The sequence below is a fragment of the Molothrus ater genome, chromosome 10 (genome assembly GCF_012460135.2).
Source record: "Molothrus ater isolate BHLD 08-10-18 breed brown headed cowbird chromosome 10, BPBGC_Mater_1.1, whole genome shotgun sequence".
Lineage (NCBI taxonomy): Eukaryota > Metazoa > Chordata > Aves > Passeriformes > Icteridae > Molothrus > Molothrus ater.
Genome location: NC_050487.2, coordinates 22340272 through 22356822, shown reverse-complemented (window position 1 = coordinate 22356822; position 16551 = coordinate 22340272). Strand labels below are relative to the sequence as shown.

At 42.7% G+C, this 16551-nt stretch overlaps 1 protein-coding gene across 1 annotated transcript in view; it reads left to right on the top strand.

The window, feature by feature from the left end:
- Positions 1–16551, top strand: part of LOC118690009 (multiple epidermal growth factor-like domains protein 6) — a 191533-nt gene that overhangs the window by 9605 nt on the left and 165377 nt on the right. The window contains 3 exon segments of the mRNA XM_054515880.1: positions 2834–2968; positions 3624–3733; positions 5460–5564. Of these exon segments, the coding sequence (XP_054371855.1) occupies positions 2834–2968; positions 3624–3733; positions 5460–5564 (350 nt within the window).

Genomic DNA, 16551 nt, shown 5'->3' with positions numbered 1-16551 from the left:
CTCCCATTAAGAAACATCTTCTGAATGCAAAGGGCAGGAAAACAGGAGCTGTTCTCTAATACACCACTACATCCACTTGGGGCTTCAGCTCAGTCCTGAATGGCCTCTAATTAGCAGAGTGCCACAGTGCTGGACTGTACCTTCACGGGCTGTAGCCTGGCTCCAGGAGCTGTTCTGAGGTTTAGAGGTCCCCAGTGAGTCAGATGGCTCAAAACCTGCCCTGCTGACTGTGTGTGTGGGGAGCTGTGAGGATGCTGAATTGTTGGAGAGGGCATGCTTGATTCCCAGCTTTGCCAGCACAGGATTACGTGTTATGCAATTGCTGCAATTTAATTATAGTGTTTCAGCAGTTTTGATATCTGCCTTTAAATTATCCCAAGGGCATCAAGGAGGAATGGCTTACTTTGAATAAATCTTCATAAACATATGACTCTGCTGCTGGCTTGTTTTGTTCTGTGAGCGTCATTTGTTCCCATTAACCATATCCTAGAAGTCAATACTGCTATTCCTGGAAACATGGCAATATCACATGAGGAGGAACTTGTGGGATGGGCTCAGTGTGTCATTACAACAATTGTCAGCTCCTCTCTTTTATTTATGGAAGAGCGATGCATATGAATGTACCTTTATCTGGAAAGTTTTAGGCAATTCTAATAAAAGGAGATATGCATGAATTATCAGAACATGATGTTCTATTCACTGGAGGGAGAGTCATTTTAAAAGCCTGCTAAGTGAGGCATGGTTGCTAAGTAAGGCAAGGGTTTTATTAGACCAACTGACGTAATGGAAAGGAGGAAAAACAGGCAAGATTTTGGGCACACAAAGATCTTTGGATGGGAAACAAATGGCAGACTTTGTGCTAAGAATGGCTTGGGAACAATGGCTCTGAACTTCAGCTAAATATGTTCAATGGGGAGGTAATTCTGGAGGGAAGGGGTGGTTGGGGCGCATGGGAAGGATTGCTAAATGATGGAGATGATGTTGGGAATGAGGGGAAAGCCTGGTGGTTTGAGGAATTTAAGGCAATCTGGGACTGGGCTGTGACCATCTCCTGTTCTGCTCTGAGGTGCTGGCACCCAGGGCAGACCTGAGGAATGGGAAATATGGAGCAATATTGAGTATGGGCTGTGTAGTAGAGGAGGAAGAACATGGAGAGATGTCCACTGGCAGTGTGGTTTAGGATGATGATGTTTGCTCTAATTGCTCTAAAGCCTGGGAGAAACAGATATTCTAGTCCACGAAAGTAACTTCTGCCAAGGTCAGGTGTGCCAGTACAAATGGATTCTTTACTGTTTTTCCATGGTGACACAGGACAGCCAGAGCTTACAGCTGTGGGCTTTCTTCTCCTGCCTTCCTTTACATGAGCTACCCGAATTCCTGAGGGCCGTTTGGATTGTGCTAGATCTGTTCTGTTCCTCCTCCTGGAGTGTCCCTGTTGGGCAGAGCTCCTCTTTGCCCTGAGATGATGTCCCAGGTGTTCCCTTGGCAGCTGTGGTGGCTCTGGTGGCCTGGCTGGATGTGCCATTCTCCATGGGGTGATGACAGCATCCTGCACAGCACTGGCACTGTTTTCCACTCAAATCCTGGGGATTTGATCCAGGCAGGGCTTCTTCCAAGTGTTCAGCTCAGCAGGAAAATTGAACATGGTTATAGTGTTTTCTGGTTCTGCACAGGGTTATTTAATGATATTTGTAAACCACTTGAAGACCTGTGGATGAAAGATGCTCTCTCATTAGTAAGGTTACTTTGTGTAGTGTTCAGGCTTCAGAGTTAAAAAACTCCATAAATCCTGAACGAGATATCAACAATATCCACTGTGAGTGATGGTGACCAAGTGCCAAGCTGCTCTTGGGCTGGAACTGCTCTCTTATCAGTGCCACCCCCAGGTTTTCTAGCTCAGGGTCATGTTCCTACCTGTGGCAGAGGAAACAAGTGTGACAGGGTGTTACTTGGTCACTCCCTAGCTTGGAGAGGGCTCAGGCTGAAATCTGGGGAAGGACTTCTCTGCTGGATGGTGTTGCTGCCAGGGTGGGTATGGAAGGTCCCTGTTCCCCTCTGTGCTTGAGTTACTGAGGCTTGTGCTTGCAAAGCCTCGCCAGGCTGTCCTGGGGAATTGGTGATTAAAGTATTGCACTCGCAATCTATAAACTACTCAAAAAAAAAAATCAGTGAGTTAATTTCATTCGTGTCACAACAGGTTCCTGCCTTCAAAGATGACAAAACCCCTCATTCTTTATGGTTTTATTTAGATCCTGAATGTTTGCTGCTGTTATTTTCTGTCATGCAAAATTTCCTGATTTATACCAGGGCAAAGAAATTGGGATAAGGCAGACGAAATCTCTGCAAAACCATCAGCATGTAACCTTTTTTTTGACCCTCCATACCTCCTGCAATCCTGCTATTTTTGTAAGTCTGGCTAGGTAGCAGGATGAAGATTACATATCATCCTCCAAAGCAGAGCTTTTATTTTGGTCTTGTTATTTTAGGAATAATCAGCAGAGAACAAGGATACTTCCTCTTACCAATTCTGTGTGTTTCCCTGAGGGGACTGATATCAGGGGGGCTCTTGCAGAATACACAATTTCCCTAGCAATAGTTCGGATAAATCCTATCTGCCCTTGAATCTGTGGTAAATCTTTCATTCACTGATGAGGAACCTGAATTTCAGTGCATTGTTCACATGCTGCCTTCTAAGGCTTGGAGCTGCAGTGTGTTCCAACACCAGTAAAAATCCTGGTTCAATGTTAAACACAGCATAGGTTTATGTGTGTTTCTCTAGATATCTAAATTTGGTGTCAGAAATAAAAATTATCTTTTTCTTTGCCCCTCCCAGGCCCAATGTGTGCCCAGTGCTGGAGCTGGCTCTGGTGGGACACCAGGAGCCCTGCATTCAGTCCTTCAGTCGCATGGTCAGGATGTGGAAGCAAGGCTGCACGAAGAGGAGGTGGTGTGTGAGCTATGAGAGAAGGTAACACATTATCTGTTGTTATAAATGGGTTTTTTTGCTAATCCTTGTGCAAGTTCTTTACCTTTTTTTTTTTGTGAGAGAAGTTGTCAACTGTTTCATCTGAAATGTCATGGACATAGTGTCCTCCTGAGATTTGACTTGAAATCTGTTATTACCGCGTAGAAAATGTGACTTTTTAATGTGTTTTGGGTTGCTCATGAGCTTCATGGCTGGCTTTAGATTCAGAATTTCACACTATCAGAAAATGTTCCTGTCTTGTTCTTGCTCAGGTGAAGCCCAGCTGTCAAGTCATTGACTTTGAAAAATTGAACTTCTTTCTATTTCTGCCACATGCTTGGAACTGATGGGAGATCTGACTCCCCCAACAGCTAAACCCAAAACGGATTGCACAAAAAAAAAAAAAAGGAAAAAAAAATTACTCACCTTTGGCTAGCTTGAATATAAATTCTTCAAAATAATGTGTGGACAGAGCATATCAGAGCTACTGGGTGTTATCAGGATGCAGTTTGCTGTATTTTCTTTGTTTTCAATGAGAACTGATGGAGGCTGGAAAAAAGTCTCATAAATGTGACATGTGAGTGCACTGTGCTGCTGGGGAGGTGGGAGTGGGTGGAATGGGAGCTGTGCCTGCTCTTTAACCTTCCTGTCCCCACAGGTCTGGCTACTACACGGTTTACAAGCAGGTGTACAGGATGGAGCAGCAGACTGTCTACAAGTGCTGCCCTGGCTGGGCCCAGCAGGACAATGAACCCGGCTGTCTGCACTGTGAGTTGGGACAAAACTGGGACAGAACCACAAAGTGACACCCTCAGACCCTGCCTTCCTACTGAATCCCCACTTCTAGATACGAGGGTTTTGCTTCTTGTGGTTTGTAACTGGCATTTCCTCAGTGATGGGGGAGTAAGCGTCCTTTAAAAAGATAAAAGTGCTCATGTAAAAGCAGCAAATAGATCTAATTTTAATCCACACAATTTGGATTCAACAGTCTAAATTCTAATTGGGGTTGTTGCAGCATTTTTGTGCCAGCCTGGCTTTGACAGGCCAACCAAATTTATTGCTGTTACCCGAATTATGCAGAGAAATCTGCTGTGAGGCACTTTGCTTGGGTGTAGCACTTGCTAGTCTGACTGGTTTGGGCATTTTCCCTTCTGCTGGTGCCATTGGGGCAGTTTTATTTCTACCCTGTGGTTCTCCATCTGATGAGAACCTGTTTCTATCACTAATTTCTGATAATGATTGGATGTTTTCCTAAAAGATGGAATTTAATAATTTAAATGATAAGGCAGCACTTCAGCCACTGTTAACAAGACATCAGTAGAAGATGGCAACCTACTCAGTGTTTAGTTTTGTTACTGTTTAGTCAGTAATTGTGTTTTCTGTATGAAAGTTAGCATCTGTTCTTATTTATTTTTTAATCTTCATACCAACTTCAGGGCTGCATTCAGAGAGCTTGCTTTTATGCTTGTCTCTTTGTAGTTAAAACACAAAAACAAGCCTGAGAGGTATTCCTGTTAGTTTCAGCCTGAATCTACATATTTAGTGTGCACCTGTTTAGTTGTAAGAAGTCAAAAATATGTTTACAATCTGTGTTTTAATCTCTGGTGTAAAGGAGTTTAAGGTATGTGAGCACCAGTGGCAAAAGGAAATTTTCTTCCTGAAGGAGCAGTGCAGGCTTGCTTTGAATTCTTTAAGGCCCCAAAGTGATTGAATTACACTTTTGTATTTGATACTCTTTGCAAGTTTGGCTCAAGCATGTGGAATTTAAGTTGTTGTAAATAAAAATCTTCTGTGTTAAAGGAAGAATTGCAATTCCCTTCCACATATATAATATCTCCCAGTGCATCAGTGGTTTTTAACCATTCCTCCATTATTGTCTGGCAGCTTTTCCTATTTTATTTTGGATTCAGGCAGTGCTTTGAGTCCTGTCTTCTGCCTCTGAAGCACCTTCAAGTTAAACTACAACATCTAAGTCCTTCTTTTATTAAATTCCTTCATACCAACAAGGTAGTTACACCTATGATACCAATTCCTGCTGCAGTCCAGCCTTTGCACTTCAATAAAAATCCGGGTTTCTGATTTGGAAGGTCGTGTTGCAGCAGGACTGAGTCAGAGAGGCACAGAATCACAGAATTTCTAGGCTGGAAGAGACCTTCAAGATCATCGAGTCCAACCCATGTTCTATCATGGCACCAAGTGCCACATCCAGGCTTTTTTTAAACACATCGAGGGATGGTGACTCCACCACCTCCCTGCGTAGATGATTCCAGTATTTGACCACTCTTTCTGTGAAAAACTTCCTCCTTAGTTCTAGCCTGTATCTCCCTTGGCACAGCTTGAGACTGTGTCCTCTTGTTCTGTCTGTTGTTGCCCGGAGAAAGAGACCGAGCCCAGCTCACCACAGTCACCCTTCAGGACGCTGAAGAGAGTTCTGGAGGACCCTTGGCCCGAAATGAGCTGAAATAACCTGTCCCATTCTGTTTGTGTGCTCTAGTGCTGTGCACTGCTGGCACTTGCTTCAATGGAGGGAAGTGCTCTGGAGGAGGATCCCAGGTGTGCCAGTGTCCTGCAGGATTCCAGGGGCCTCGCTGCCAGTATGGTGAGTGCACTGGGATTGTCTCAAGGGCAGCTGCTGTTGGGATGAAGTGCAAGTTCAACAATAATTGTTAAAGCAAGAATATTTTATTAATGTTGACTTGAAATTAAAGGTGCATTTGCTGCACTTTTAAGTGGTTATTTGATAATTCTCCGATTTTCCAGATTTTTTTTTTTGTATTGAATTTTAACAAAGCAAGATGAAAATTTAATTTGATTGGTATCAGATGAATGAGTGTCTGTGGTAGATAATATCACTGAATATCAGCAGCAGTGTCCAGTGCAGTATCTGTCTATTGCTTCTCAACTTGAATGTTCCTGTGGTGCTCTTGGTGAATTTCTCAGCCTTGCTTTCACCTTTGTGAGAGGAAATTCTGAGTCAAAGCAGGTGGGCAGTAGGTGAAGAATGCAGCAAATGAACCACTGTATTTGTTCATGGGATTCTTTTTTTTTTGGTGCATCTCAAAGTAGGAAGGTTTTATAGCTCACTACCAAATATTTCATAGTATTCCTGGAATAATATATGCACCAATCTTTCATTTCACTGTGTTCTAGCATACTATAGTCTGAATTCTCTGTGACTTAGACTCTATCACCCACTCTCAATGAGGATCTTTTTTGTCTCACACACTGGCTCACAATTTGATAAACCCACAATGGGTTGTCTTGTAATTTAACACACTGTGTAAAGCTCTCCAAAATTACAGCACTGCATCCATTTGGCTTCTTAAGGGAGGGAAGAAAGTCATTCCTTCAGAGTAGGCTGTGATTGGGACAAAGGGCTTCTTTTGTATTAGGCAAATGATAATTTCCTTTTCAACTGAAGCATATTGTGCTTTGTTCAAAGGAAGGCAGATTTTTAAGTATTTCGTTTTTTCCCTTTTAAATTCTAATATCTTTGTGTCCTCACCTGGCTTGTCTGTCAGGCAGTGTGAGTGAGAGGGACTATAACAATAAATAAAATGCAGAGCTGTTTACAATGGAGCTGCTGCTGCCTGCAGACAATTTCAGTTCAGTTGAGCTGTGATTGGGTATTTCTTTACTGCCCACAAAAACAAGTTTATGTGGGTGAGTTGAGGTGAGCCAGAGTGACACCAAGGCAGGCTGGTTGTGATTAACTTACAGGAGAGCTGCTGCTTCAAGGTAAGCAGGATCACTCTCAATCTCCAAAATGCCTTAATATAAGTTATTACCAAATGGAATATATCTCAGCAAATTATAAATTGTCCTTGTCATGATAAATTGCCTTTTGAGACTCCTTTTGCTTGGAGATACCTGTGGAACCGGGGCATTCCCAACAGGCAGATTGTTGGTCCGATTTTCAAGCTGCAATGGGATTGTGCAGCCTCTGTTTCACAGAGGGACTGTAAAAACAATGAGGGGCATCCTGCAGTCCCTGCTCTTTGCACTTGGGTGGAACTCTTATCTCTGCTCTCTGTTTGTCTGCTTTCTATTGATTCCTGGGGTTTGGGTGGAATTCCAGGAGCCATCGTTCTCAGGTTTGTGCAGAGCTGCTATCGCAGCCTGGCAGGAGGAAGTTTATAAATTGAATTCTGAAGGGGAAAAGCCTTCTTTAGCAAGTGTGTTATGGACCATTCACCTGCCTAACAAAAGCAAGGTAATTTAGAGTGTAAGGCCTCTTAACTGTTGCAGGGGCCTGCAGTCAGATTCTTCTGAGGTTTGTATCATATTTGTGCAGGCAAAGGGAAGGAGAAATGTCCTGTGGGACCAACAGCCACAGCCTCTGGTTTTCCTGGCTGATGTTGGAATATTGCTCTTAAAGCAGCTTGGATTTAATGCTTGAGAGATGGTTTCTTTCTTCCTTTCAAAGAATTAAGGAGTCCCTCACTATGATTCTGAGGTGAATTTGGTACTTGGTACCACCAATTGGTATAAGAGCAGCAATTAGAAGTTAACTAATTTTTAATTATGATATAAATGGTTTTATTGTTTATTACTTTTAGTTATATTATGTTGTAAATATTTTAAAGTTAATTATTTAAAATTATTCTGTGTGGGTTTTATTATAATGTATTTTTAATAGTTTTTAAAAAATATCTTTTATTTGAAAGGTTATTTTTGAAACTTGTTTTTAGTTTATTTATTTTAAAAATGTTTGTTTTATTTTATGGTATTTTAAACTTAGTGATTTTTATTTTAAGGTTTGTACATAGATGTATACAATGTGAGCTTTTTGTCAGGCTTGGAGAATTTTCTATAAATCGATTTCCCACATTTGTAATCTTGGCTTCTGTCACTTCTGGTATTGTGACTTCCTGTCAGTCTCCTGTCAGAGGAGGAACCACAGGCATTTCATAGCTGCACTTGAACCTATTTGAGCAAAATTGCTTCATGTGTCCCATTTTATATCTCCCCCTCTCCAACCTTTTTGATTTTCTTCTCTGTTTCTGTCATCAGTGTTGGCAGCTGATTCTAAAGTTTCACTTGTGCAACAACTCTCATGATCTCCTTGCTGGGTGCTGTGAACTACAGACAATAGACAAATTGGTATAAAAATATTACTAAATTCAATTACTCTGGGGAAAAAAAATGAGGACATGTGCCTCAGGAATCTTCTAATAATTCTTTTTGTGGAATTCATATTTGCCATTGAGTTAGGGAGTAGGTCATTGTCCTGGAAGTGGAGTTTTGTCCTGGAGAAAGCTTGTGATGGATCTTTCAGGATGGCTGATGGCAGCCTCACTGCCATCTCAGCAGAGATGATTATTCTCAATTGGCATGAGGGCAGCTAATGACTTTTTAAAGGAGTATGGGGTGTTCCTGCAGCCTGGGACATGACACATTCCTGATGAGATGCTGCCAGGACCAGGGCTCCTGTAACAAACCTAATGTAAATTGTGTTTAGAAACCTGTTACTGCCTCCCTTGTACGCTATGAAAATTACTTATAAATTACTATTTATAAAAAATAAAGTAATATTTTTATACTAATTTGTCGCTCCCCAGTTTTATTATTTTACCCACACAAGCAGCAATGCAAACCTGGGAGAAAGATTTATGGGTGAGATGGTCGAGTTCTTCACACAGCCATTGCAGGGACTGGGTAACAGATTGAGCTGTCTCCTGCACTGTCTGCTGCAATTTGTCTTGTAATAATAGACTTATATCAATTACAATGGAAACTTGCAAGCTGGATTTCTTTCCATTTTTTTTTTGAACTTGTTTGGAAGTTGTGATCCCCGTTTGTCCCAGTGAAAGGGAGGGAAAACCTGTAACAAAAAAGAGAGAAGGTAAAACCCAGCACCAAGAATGAATTCTGCTGCAGTGCTGGTGTCATTGATATTCACTGGTTGTCCTGGTGATCTTGTTCAAGGCCTTGGTGGCCACCTGAGCTGGACATGGGAGTAAATGAATTTCATTTAGACTGTTTAATTCAGCCTTGGGACATTTTACTTGGACATGCAGCCAGTAAAATCATTCCAAATTCTACAAACAAGGGTGTATTTATTTACTCCTCTTCTGTGTGCTCTACATGTACGTGTAATCAATGGAAAATGAGGGGTTAGTTTTGACACTTAAGTGTTTTATCATCAAATCTCAAGTTGTTGATGGTTTTGCTGAGTGCCTCCTGATGGGTTTTAAAACATGAAGTAAAGAATCAGAGTGAGAACTGAACAGGCTTTGTAACTTCTTGACTGATACAAAATCTGAGCATGATTAATGTTTTGCAATTATTCTTTTCGTAATTATGAAAGAATAAGTACAGTTGAGCCTATCTGAGACAATGGGTGTGATTGGAAGGTGTTTAAAAATAGGTGAGGAATGAGCAGGGAAGACTTGTCAGCAAAGTCTCTCATGGTGGCACGGTGTTTGTCCTCTCCAAAGAAAGCTGAACACAATATTCCAGTGCTTAACAGATAAGGTGTCAGCAGATTAATTTTTACACTGCTTTTTGCTGTCACACAAGTGGAATTTTAAGTTCTTTTGCAGTGCCTGGTGCAGATCATTCAAGCCTGCAGCTGTTGCCTCCCCAGCACACATCTGGAGAGTCAGTGTGCTCTGCTGGGTGCAGTGCTCACCTGACAAGAGCTTTCTCTTCCACCTGCCTCTGACCTTGGATATTTAATGCAGTAACTTCTGGCAGATTACCCCACTCTGCCTGGGCTTTGTTGTACATGAAATGTTGATAATGGTGGCTCATTCCTTCGTCAGGTGCTTTGAGACCCAGGTAATTAAGTGTGAGATAATGGCACTGGAACGTGTGTATAAAGGCAGGATGCACACTGCATGGGGAGCTAAATGAAATGCTTATGAGGGAGATATTCATCAGTTCATTGACTTGCTGTCAATCTCTGCCTTCACTCTGGTCACACACTATTAAGATATTGAACTTATAAAGATTCTGGTAAACAAAAACACCAGCACCTCCTAGAGCAGGTAGATCAGAGTTTACACTATAAAGCTGCTTAAAACAAAGGTGGTTTATTTTTAAACCATTGATTAAAATGTCAGGAATTCTGATATGTTTTCTTACAAATAAAAATATTCTTTTCTTTCACTGTGAAAAAGAAAATAATTTTCTTCCATTTTCCTCTAGGAAATGTTTCTTCCTGCAAAGAGCTTTTTGATACAACTTCTGATTAATGTACTGCCTGCCATCCTGGTCTCTAAGTTTTTCTTCTTTGAGGCTGAAGACCTACACAAGCCTTACAGGGCAGTGCAAATCCAAAATGAGCCAGTGCTACAAATTTTCCTTCTTTAAAATAGCAAATGGCAAGCTGAAAGCTCCCATGGATCTGTTGCCCATGGGGATGTCTCCACTTTTCATGGATCTTTGTTTCCCACTGAAACTATGAAGTGTTCAATTATTTGTGGGGGCAAATTAGCTCTGATAGCTGGGCCCTCATTGTGCCAGGGTTTTTGGCATTTTGTTCTCACATTTTGGCCATGAGTTCCCTGAAGTTTGACCCAAGCCAACCCTCTTAACTTGAAAATTTGCCATTAGCCCATAGGGAGAGTGGGAGAGGATGGCACAAAAGATAATTTATGCTCAGATTGCTCTAGTTTAGTGCATATAATACTTTAAAGATACCAGCTTTGGGGTTTTTTTTTCCTGTTTTAGCACAGTCCTCCTCCTGCCCCAGATGACTCAGTCTCATTAGCAAAATGCCAGCCTGTCATGGCGAGGGAAGCAGAGATGACTGATGAGGCTGCTCAGGGTGGGAAAGTCCCTGTCCTCTGGCAGGAAGAACCCTTCTGATCACCCTCTGTCCTGGTGGGACTCTGTTTCGATCTTCCCCTGCTCCTTTTTGACTCCCAGAGCAGTGATCCATCCATCCTGTGCCTGTTTTTTTTGGCTACCACGCTCCTGCTGTGATGGAGGAGCCCTGGCAGGCAGCACATGGGAAGGGGGAGCTGCTTTGGGGCCACCCTGGAGCACTGCAGGAGCCCCAGTGAGCTCTTGAGAGCATCCTGTGGGCTGGGGTGTGCTGCAATCTCTTGTTCCTGCATCAGGGGCTGTGGTAATGGGCCCCTCGTGGTGACACACACCTCTTTGTGACCTGTCTCCTGTGCTCTGGTGACAGCTGACAGGTGTGCTGACACTGAAAACATCATGGGATTTGTATGTTTAAATTATAGATGGATACAGCTACAAATTAATAGGAAGGTAACATTGAACCTGAGTGTGAAGTGTCACAAGTCTGGAGCTGGTTAGAAGCCCGTGGGAGAGGTGAGTTGGATGTTCTCTTGGGCAGAGGTTTGCAGAAGACAAATGTGGTGCACAGATCACTGCAGGAGGCCCAAGCTATCTGTAATCTCTCAAGGAAAAAAAACCATGGTTGAGATAAAAATGACTTTATCTGTTCTGGTGATAGATAACAGTTGATTCAGAGATTAATTCCAGTTGTGAGCGAGGCCCTGGGCAGGAATCAAAAGACCCTGTAAGCATGGCTTCCTCCAAACTTTCCATTCTCTCTTCTTTGCTCCTCTCCTCACACCCACCTGCTCTTTGCCAGCATTGTCCACAGAGACACCTTTCATCAGCCTCCCCACATAAAAAGCCCTTTAAAGCAGCGACTAAAAAGCTGAGAGCAATAAAAGCTCTGCTGCCCTAAACCAGGAGCAGTGAAAAATGCTGATTGAAAGATCATGCCTGGCTCTCTGCTGGGTGTGACAGGATATAATCATCAGCCCATCCTGCTGAAAGGGAGGCACTGCCTGCCCTCCACTGCCATTAGGAGGGAGAGACAGCTAGACAGACAGCAGGGCTGGAGCTGCAAACAAATATGTCAGGAGGAAATGAACCTCAGAACAACCTCTGCAGAGAGGGAATTCACCCCCGTTGTCTTTGCCACAAAAGGCTGTTCAGGCTGGGCTTGCTGCAGAAGGGAAAAGTAAAAAAGTCACAGGGGAAGAGCTGCTGTCTGGCTGCTGGCATTTGTCTGTTGGGTGAGGAAATGTGGTTGCAAGTGCCAGCAGACTGAGTGTTGTGCAGAGGGGCTGTGCAGGTACATTCCTCCTCCCCCCCCACTAACAAAAGGTGAACGAGCAGACTTTGAGTCTCTAGAAACATCTGGATTCTGTTTCATGACACCTGCATGGCCTCTGTGTGGCTGTGGGCAGATTTATTTGGGCTCCCAGCTTGCTGCAGGGATTTGAGCTGGGTCCCAGTGAATTTGATCAGGTACTGCAGATGGATTGAATTACCCAAGGTACCATGGCTGAGCTCTGCCAGCACCAGTCCATGCAGGGCTTGTGTAGCTCTGGATGCAACCCCTGTATTAATAAAGCATCTAGACAACATGGAATTGTAACTGATTTGGCAGAATATCCAGCAGATTGTTATGTCTTTAGGAATATTCTTGTTGTGTTTTGCTAGCTCTTCGGAGTGAAGTTGGAGATGGCTGCTGTGCATTTCATTGTCCTGTCTGCAGAGAGCTCTCCCCTTCAGCCAGAGGTCAGACACTTCTGCTTGCACTTTCCCCCCCTTTGGACTGATGTGTGCTTCCAAAGAGGTACAGAGAGCAGGAGAAGCCTTCACAAGCAAAGCCTGGCTGGCTGCTGTTGTGTCCTTCAGTGGCATCAGTGCAGTGTGTCACTGCTGATTGCTCTCCTGCCATGAGATGCTCTTGAGGCACTGTCACTGCAGTGCTTCCTGTGGAAGGGAAAGTGGAGTTTCGTGTGGAAGGGAGGGAGTGGAGCTGCCTGGAGCAGCCCTGCAAGGACGCTGGCTGACAGAGTCACATTTGGGTGGCGAATGATTTTTGCTGACCTAAACGCTTTGACACACAGAGATGAACAGATCTGCACTGCAAAAGGAGGAAAGGGACTCCTCTAGAGATGTGTGGGTTTAGCTGCTCAGTCAGGACTGGGTCACAGGTTTGGGAGGGACCTTAGAGAACACCTTTTTTCACACCTTCCACTGGACCAGGTTGCTCCAAGCCCTGTCCTTGAACACTCTCAGGAAGGGGGATCTACAACTTCTCTGGTCTGGTACCTCTAAATCTATTTTAAGCCAGGAATAATGGCCCTTAAAAATTATTTTAGCATCAAAGGAAAGCCTGTGGTGCCTGTCCTGGTTCCTTTCCAGCCCTTGTCTTCAATTCTCTCAAGGTGGGTTTGGGTATGTGCTTTTTTTTTGCCAGAGGCTGTGTTTTAAGGCTTAAGAGTAGATGTGTTAATGTGTATCTGTCACTTTTTCTACAGCAAACTCCATCCTGTGTCTCCTTGGGTGTCCCCTCAGTGCTCTTAAGGAAACAGCTATTTGTTGTCAACCTAGGAATTTGTTTTCTCAGGTGTAATGACTGCAGCAGAATTCCTCAGCATAAATACTGTTTTACAGTCATTTAACAGCATTTTCAGTGCTGATGTTTATTTCATCTAAAAGGGCCAGAAGAGTTAATTACATTGTCTAGAAGGGGAGGCAGGATCTTGCCAGCAACCACGAGGCACTGCTGCTCACTTCGATAGAGCTGAGCTCACAGTAGTGGCAGCTGGATTTAATTATAAGTTTGCAACCCTGTGGTTTCAGCAGCAGCTGCTGAAGAATGGATAATGCAAGTAGCCTTCAGAGCCATTCACATTAGAGATAAAACCTTGTCATTCACTGAGACAGCTGACTGAACAAGTATTAAAATGAATAAAGATTTCCCCAGGGAGGTTGCAGGATGAGGTTTGTTTTTTGTCTTGCTGGCTCTTGCTCAGATTTGTCAGGCGTGATTCCACCCAAAAATGTGAGACTACTCACAAATAAAAGTCTTAGATTATCTACTCTAAGCACTGGTTGTGTGATTGACCTCAACAAGTTAGGAAGGAAATGTTACTCACTGGACTTTTTTTGTATTTCTGTAGCAATCTTAAGAGAGCACTATCCCTGCTTGGAGCAGGGAGGGATGGGAGAAGGCTAAACATGTGCTAAAGATACCTTAAAAATTCACTTTCTCATTTTATTCAATGATACTTCAGTAATAAACTACCACAACTGAAATGGAAAAGTATGTGGCTACTGGAGTTACGTTTTCATTAGTTTGTTGTTGATATATTTCAGCTTTTATAAATGGAAAATCGAAAATTCTAAAGTGAATTTGAGCCTTGTAAAACTAAAACTAATAGCTAGAACCTCCACAGGCAGATGAAAATATTCTCCAAGTCAGGCTGGAGCAAGAACTTGGTCTAAATGATTTTTCCAGCATCATTGGTCAGTTGCTTCCTAAAATGACTTCCCATGCTCTCTTAAATTTTGAGGTGAGCAATGATTTGGAGTTTCGGAAATATTTTTTGTGGTTTTTTCTATGGTAAGATTTGGTGTCCTCTGAAAGTAGGTCCTGTTCCAGATAGGTTTTGTTGGTCACATAAAAAGCTATGAAGGTTGGGTAAATTTCTGGTTTGACTGTTTGAAAATTTGGTCTTTTTAAAGTGTTCTTTTAGGTGCCTCATTTTTCCCCCCAGTGATAATGAAAGCACTGACTTACTCTGCTTAAAGGAAGTGCAGCTGTTATTTGTCTAGGCAGATATTTAATTTCTGCTTTGTTGCATCTCCTGTGGAAGAAGAGGCAGCTGTGGATGAAGTGGTCCCTGGAGACACTGCCCCTCTGATTCTTATAATTTCTTTTATTTTTGAGTGTCTTTATAATTCTTTTTCCTTTTCCCTCTTCGTTTTTTTTCCATCCTTGCTACTTTCCAAACCTCGAGTTGTGACTTAAACTTTAGATCCAGTTATTTCAAAATTGTTTTCTGCTTCTTCAGGTACTTTCTAATAAGCTCTTCTAAGTACACCGAAAGTTGAAAAGGCCAAATCTATTTTGTGACCACCTGGAATAAAAGTGGCTGCTCCTGTTTTTCAGACATTTGAGAGATTCTCATGGTGGTACTGAAGTGGGGGAATCGGTGTCTGTGCTATCCTTTTAAAGAAAACTTATTTCTCACTGTTTCCTTTTTTGCAAAACCTAATTGCTTTTTCTTCACCAGGAATTCACAGGCAATTGCTTTCCTCGCTGTTATCCCTGCTGCAAGGGCGGCTTTTGTGCGCAGGGTTGCTGACCTGAATCTGCTTTTTCTCTCTGTAATCTCAGTGTTTGGGAGCTCAGAGAGCTGACAGGAGTTGGGGAGGCACTGCTGATCTGCTGCATGTCTGACATGCTTTCCTTCACACGTGAGTGCTGGGAATCCTGTTAGCATTATCATAATGTGACATGAGGGGAGAATTAACCCATTCCATGGGAATTGGTATGGCTGGATTTTCACTTGTCCTTCCACCTCTTCTTCCCACACCTGCTCCAGTCTGAGGTGTACCTGCAGTGTGACTTTTACCCTTCCCCTCTGACCCTTTGCAACTCTTGCTGAGGCCTCCAGATCCACGTGCTGCATTTATGTTGTAAATAGTCTAGAAGCTGTAAGTGTAATTTTTTGGGGGTTGGCGAAAAAAAAAAGTTCAACTTCATATGATCTTAAACTTCCTGAATATTTTCTCATTTTGGATCTTGGTATCCTATGGAAAATTGTGTTGAAATTGTATGTAAATCTTGTTTAACTGAATATCCTTGTTTGCTGCTGCAATAAATAGTGGCTGTTTATGTAAGTGATGTTCTCCAAGCTGAATCTGCAGTGCATCCTTTCTGGATCTTGTTCAGTTAAATCCTCTCTTCCTTGATTTCTGTGTTTTGTGGTTAAAATCTTCTTTCATGCCCTGGAAGGTGGTACTGTATGAACAGATGTGGGAACTGAATTTGGAATTATTTTCACACCCAATCTCCGCTTGTAATAATCTTTCTTTAGTAGTTTTGTGTGGTGTGGGAAGCAACAGGAGGGAGAATGTGCTAACACAGTAGATAAGGGAGAGATGTTCATCAGAGGGCAGACTTAATAACTGTGAAATAAGTGAATATATTACAATGCTTGCTAAATTCTTTGCATGGAGAGCAGATTCATCTGCTGTGGCATGACTAGGCAATTACACATTGATTGCAGCAGAGTTGTGCTTCACATCTCCAGAGGATTTTGCCACAATTTGTTTCGCGTTCCACCTTTGTTCCAGCCAAGTAAACTTGAGACAGAAGAAAATTGCACAACACATGCTGGAAAAATGGAAAAGGAGAAACTGTAGGTGTAGCTCTGAGCGTTGCTCTCGTCATCATCTTTGTATTGCAGAGAGCTTTGCGTGAGGATCCATTTATCCTGGCAGTTGTTCATTATCCTGCCAGCCCCTTGGCATTATCATTCATCCTGACAGGCACATAATAAAGCCAGGAGTTTCAGAGCTGATGAACAACTGTATCTGTGAATAAATACTTCAGGAGTTTTGGGTTGGGTGATTAATTCAGTTTTGCTGAAAACATTCTCTTGGTTTTGTCTGGTTCTGCGTGGAAATGGGATGGCAAATGGGTTCACCAAAACCTGAAATGCCATCATTCCTCTCATGGAATATGGACAGCTTGCTGGAGGTGAAGGAGAAAGCTAACTAGCAATTTAGAGAAGTGTATGAAGAGTAGCATAACTCATTAAAATACCACAGAAACTCAGACTTAGCCATTC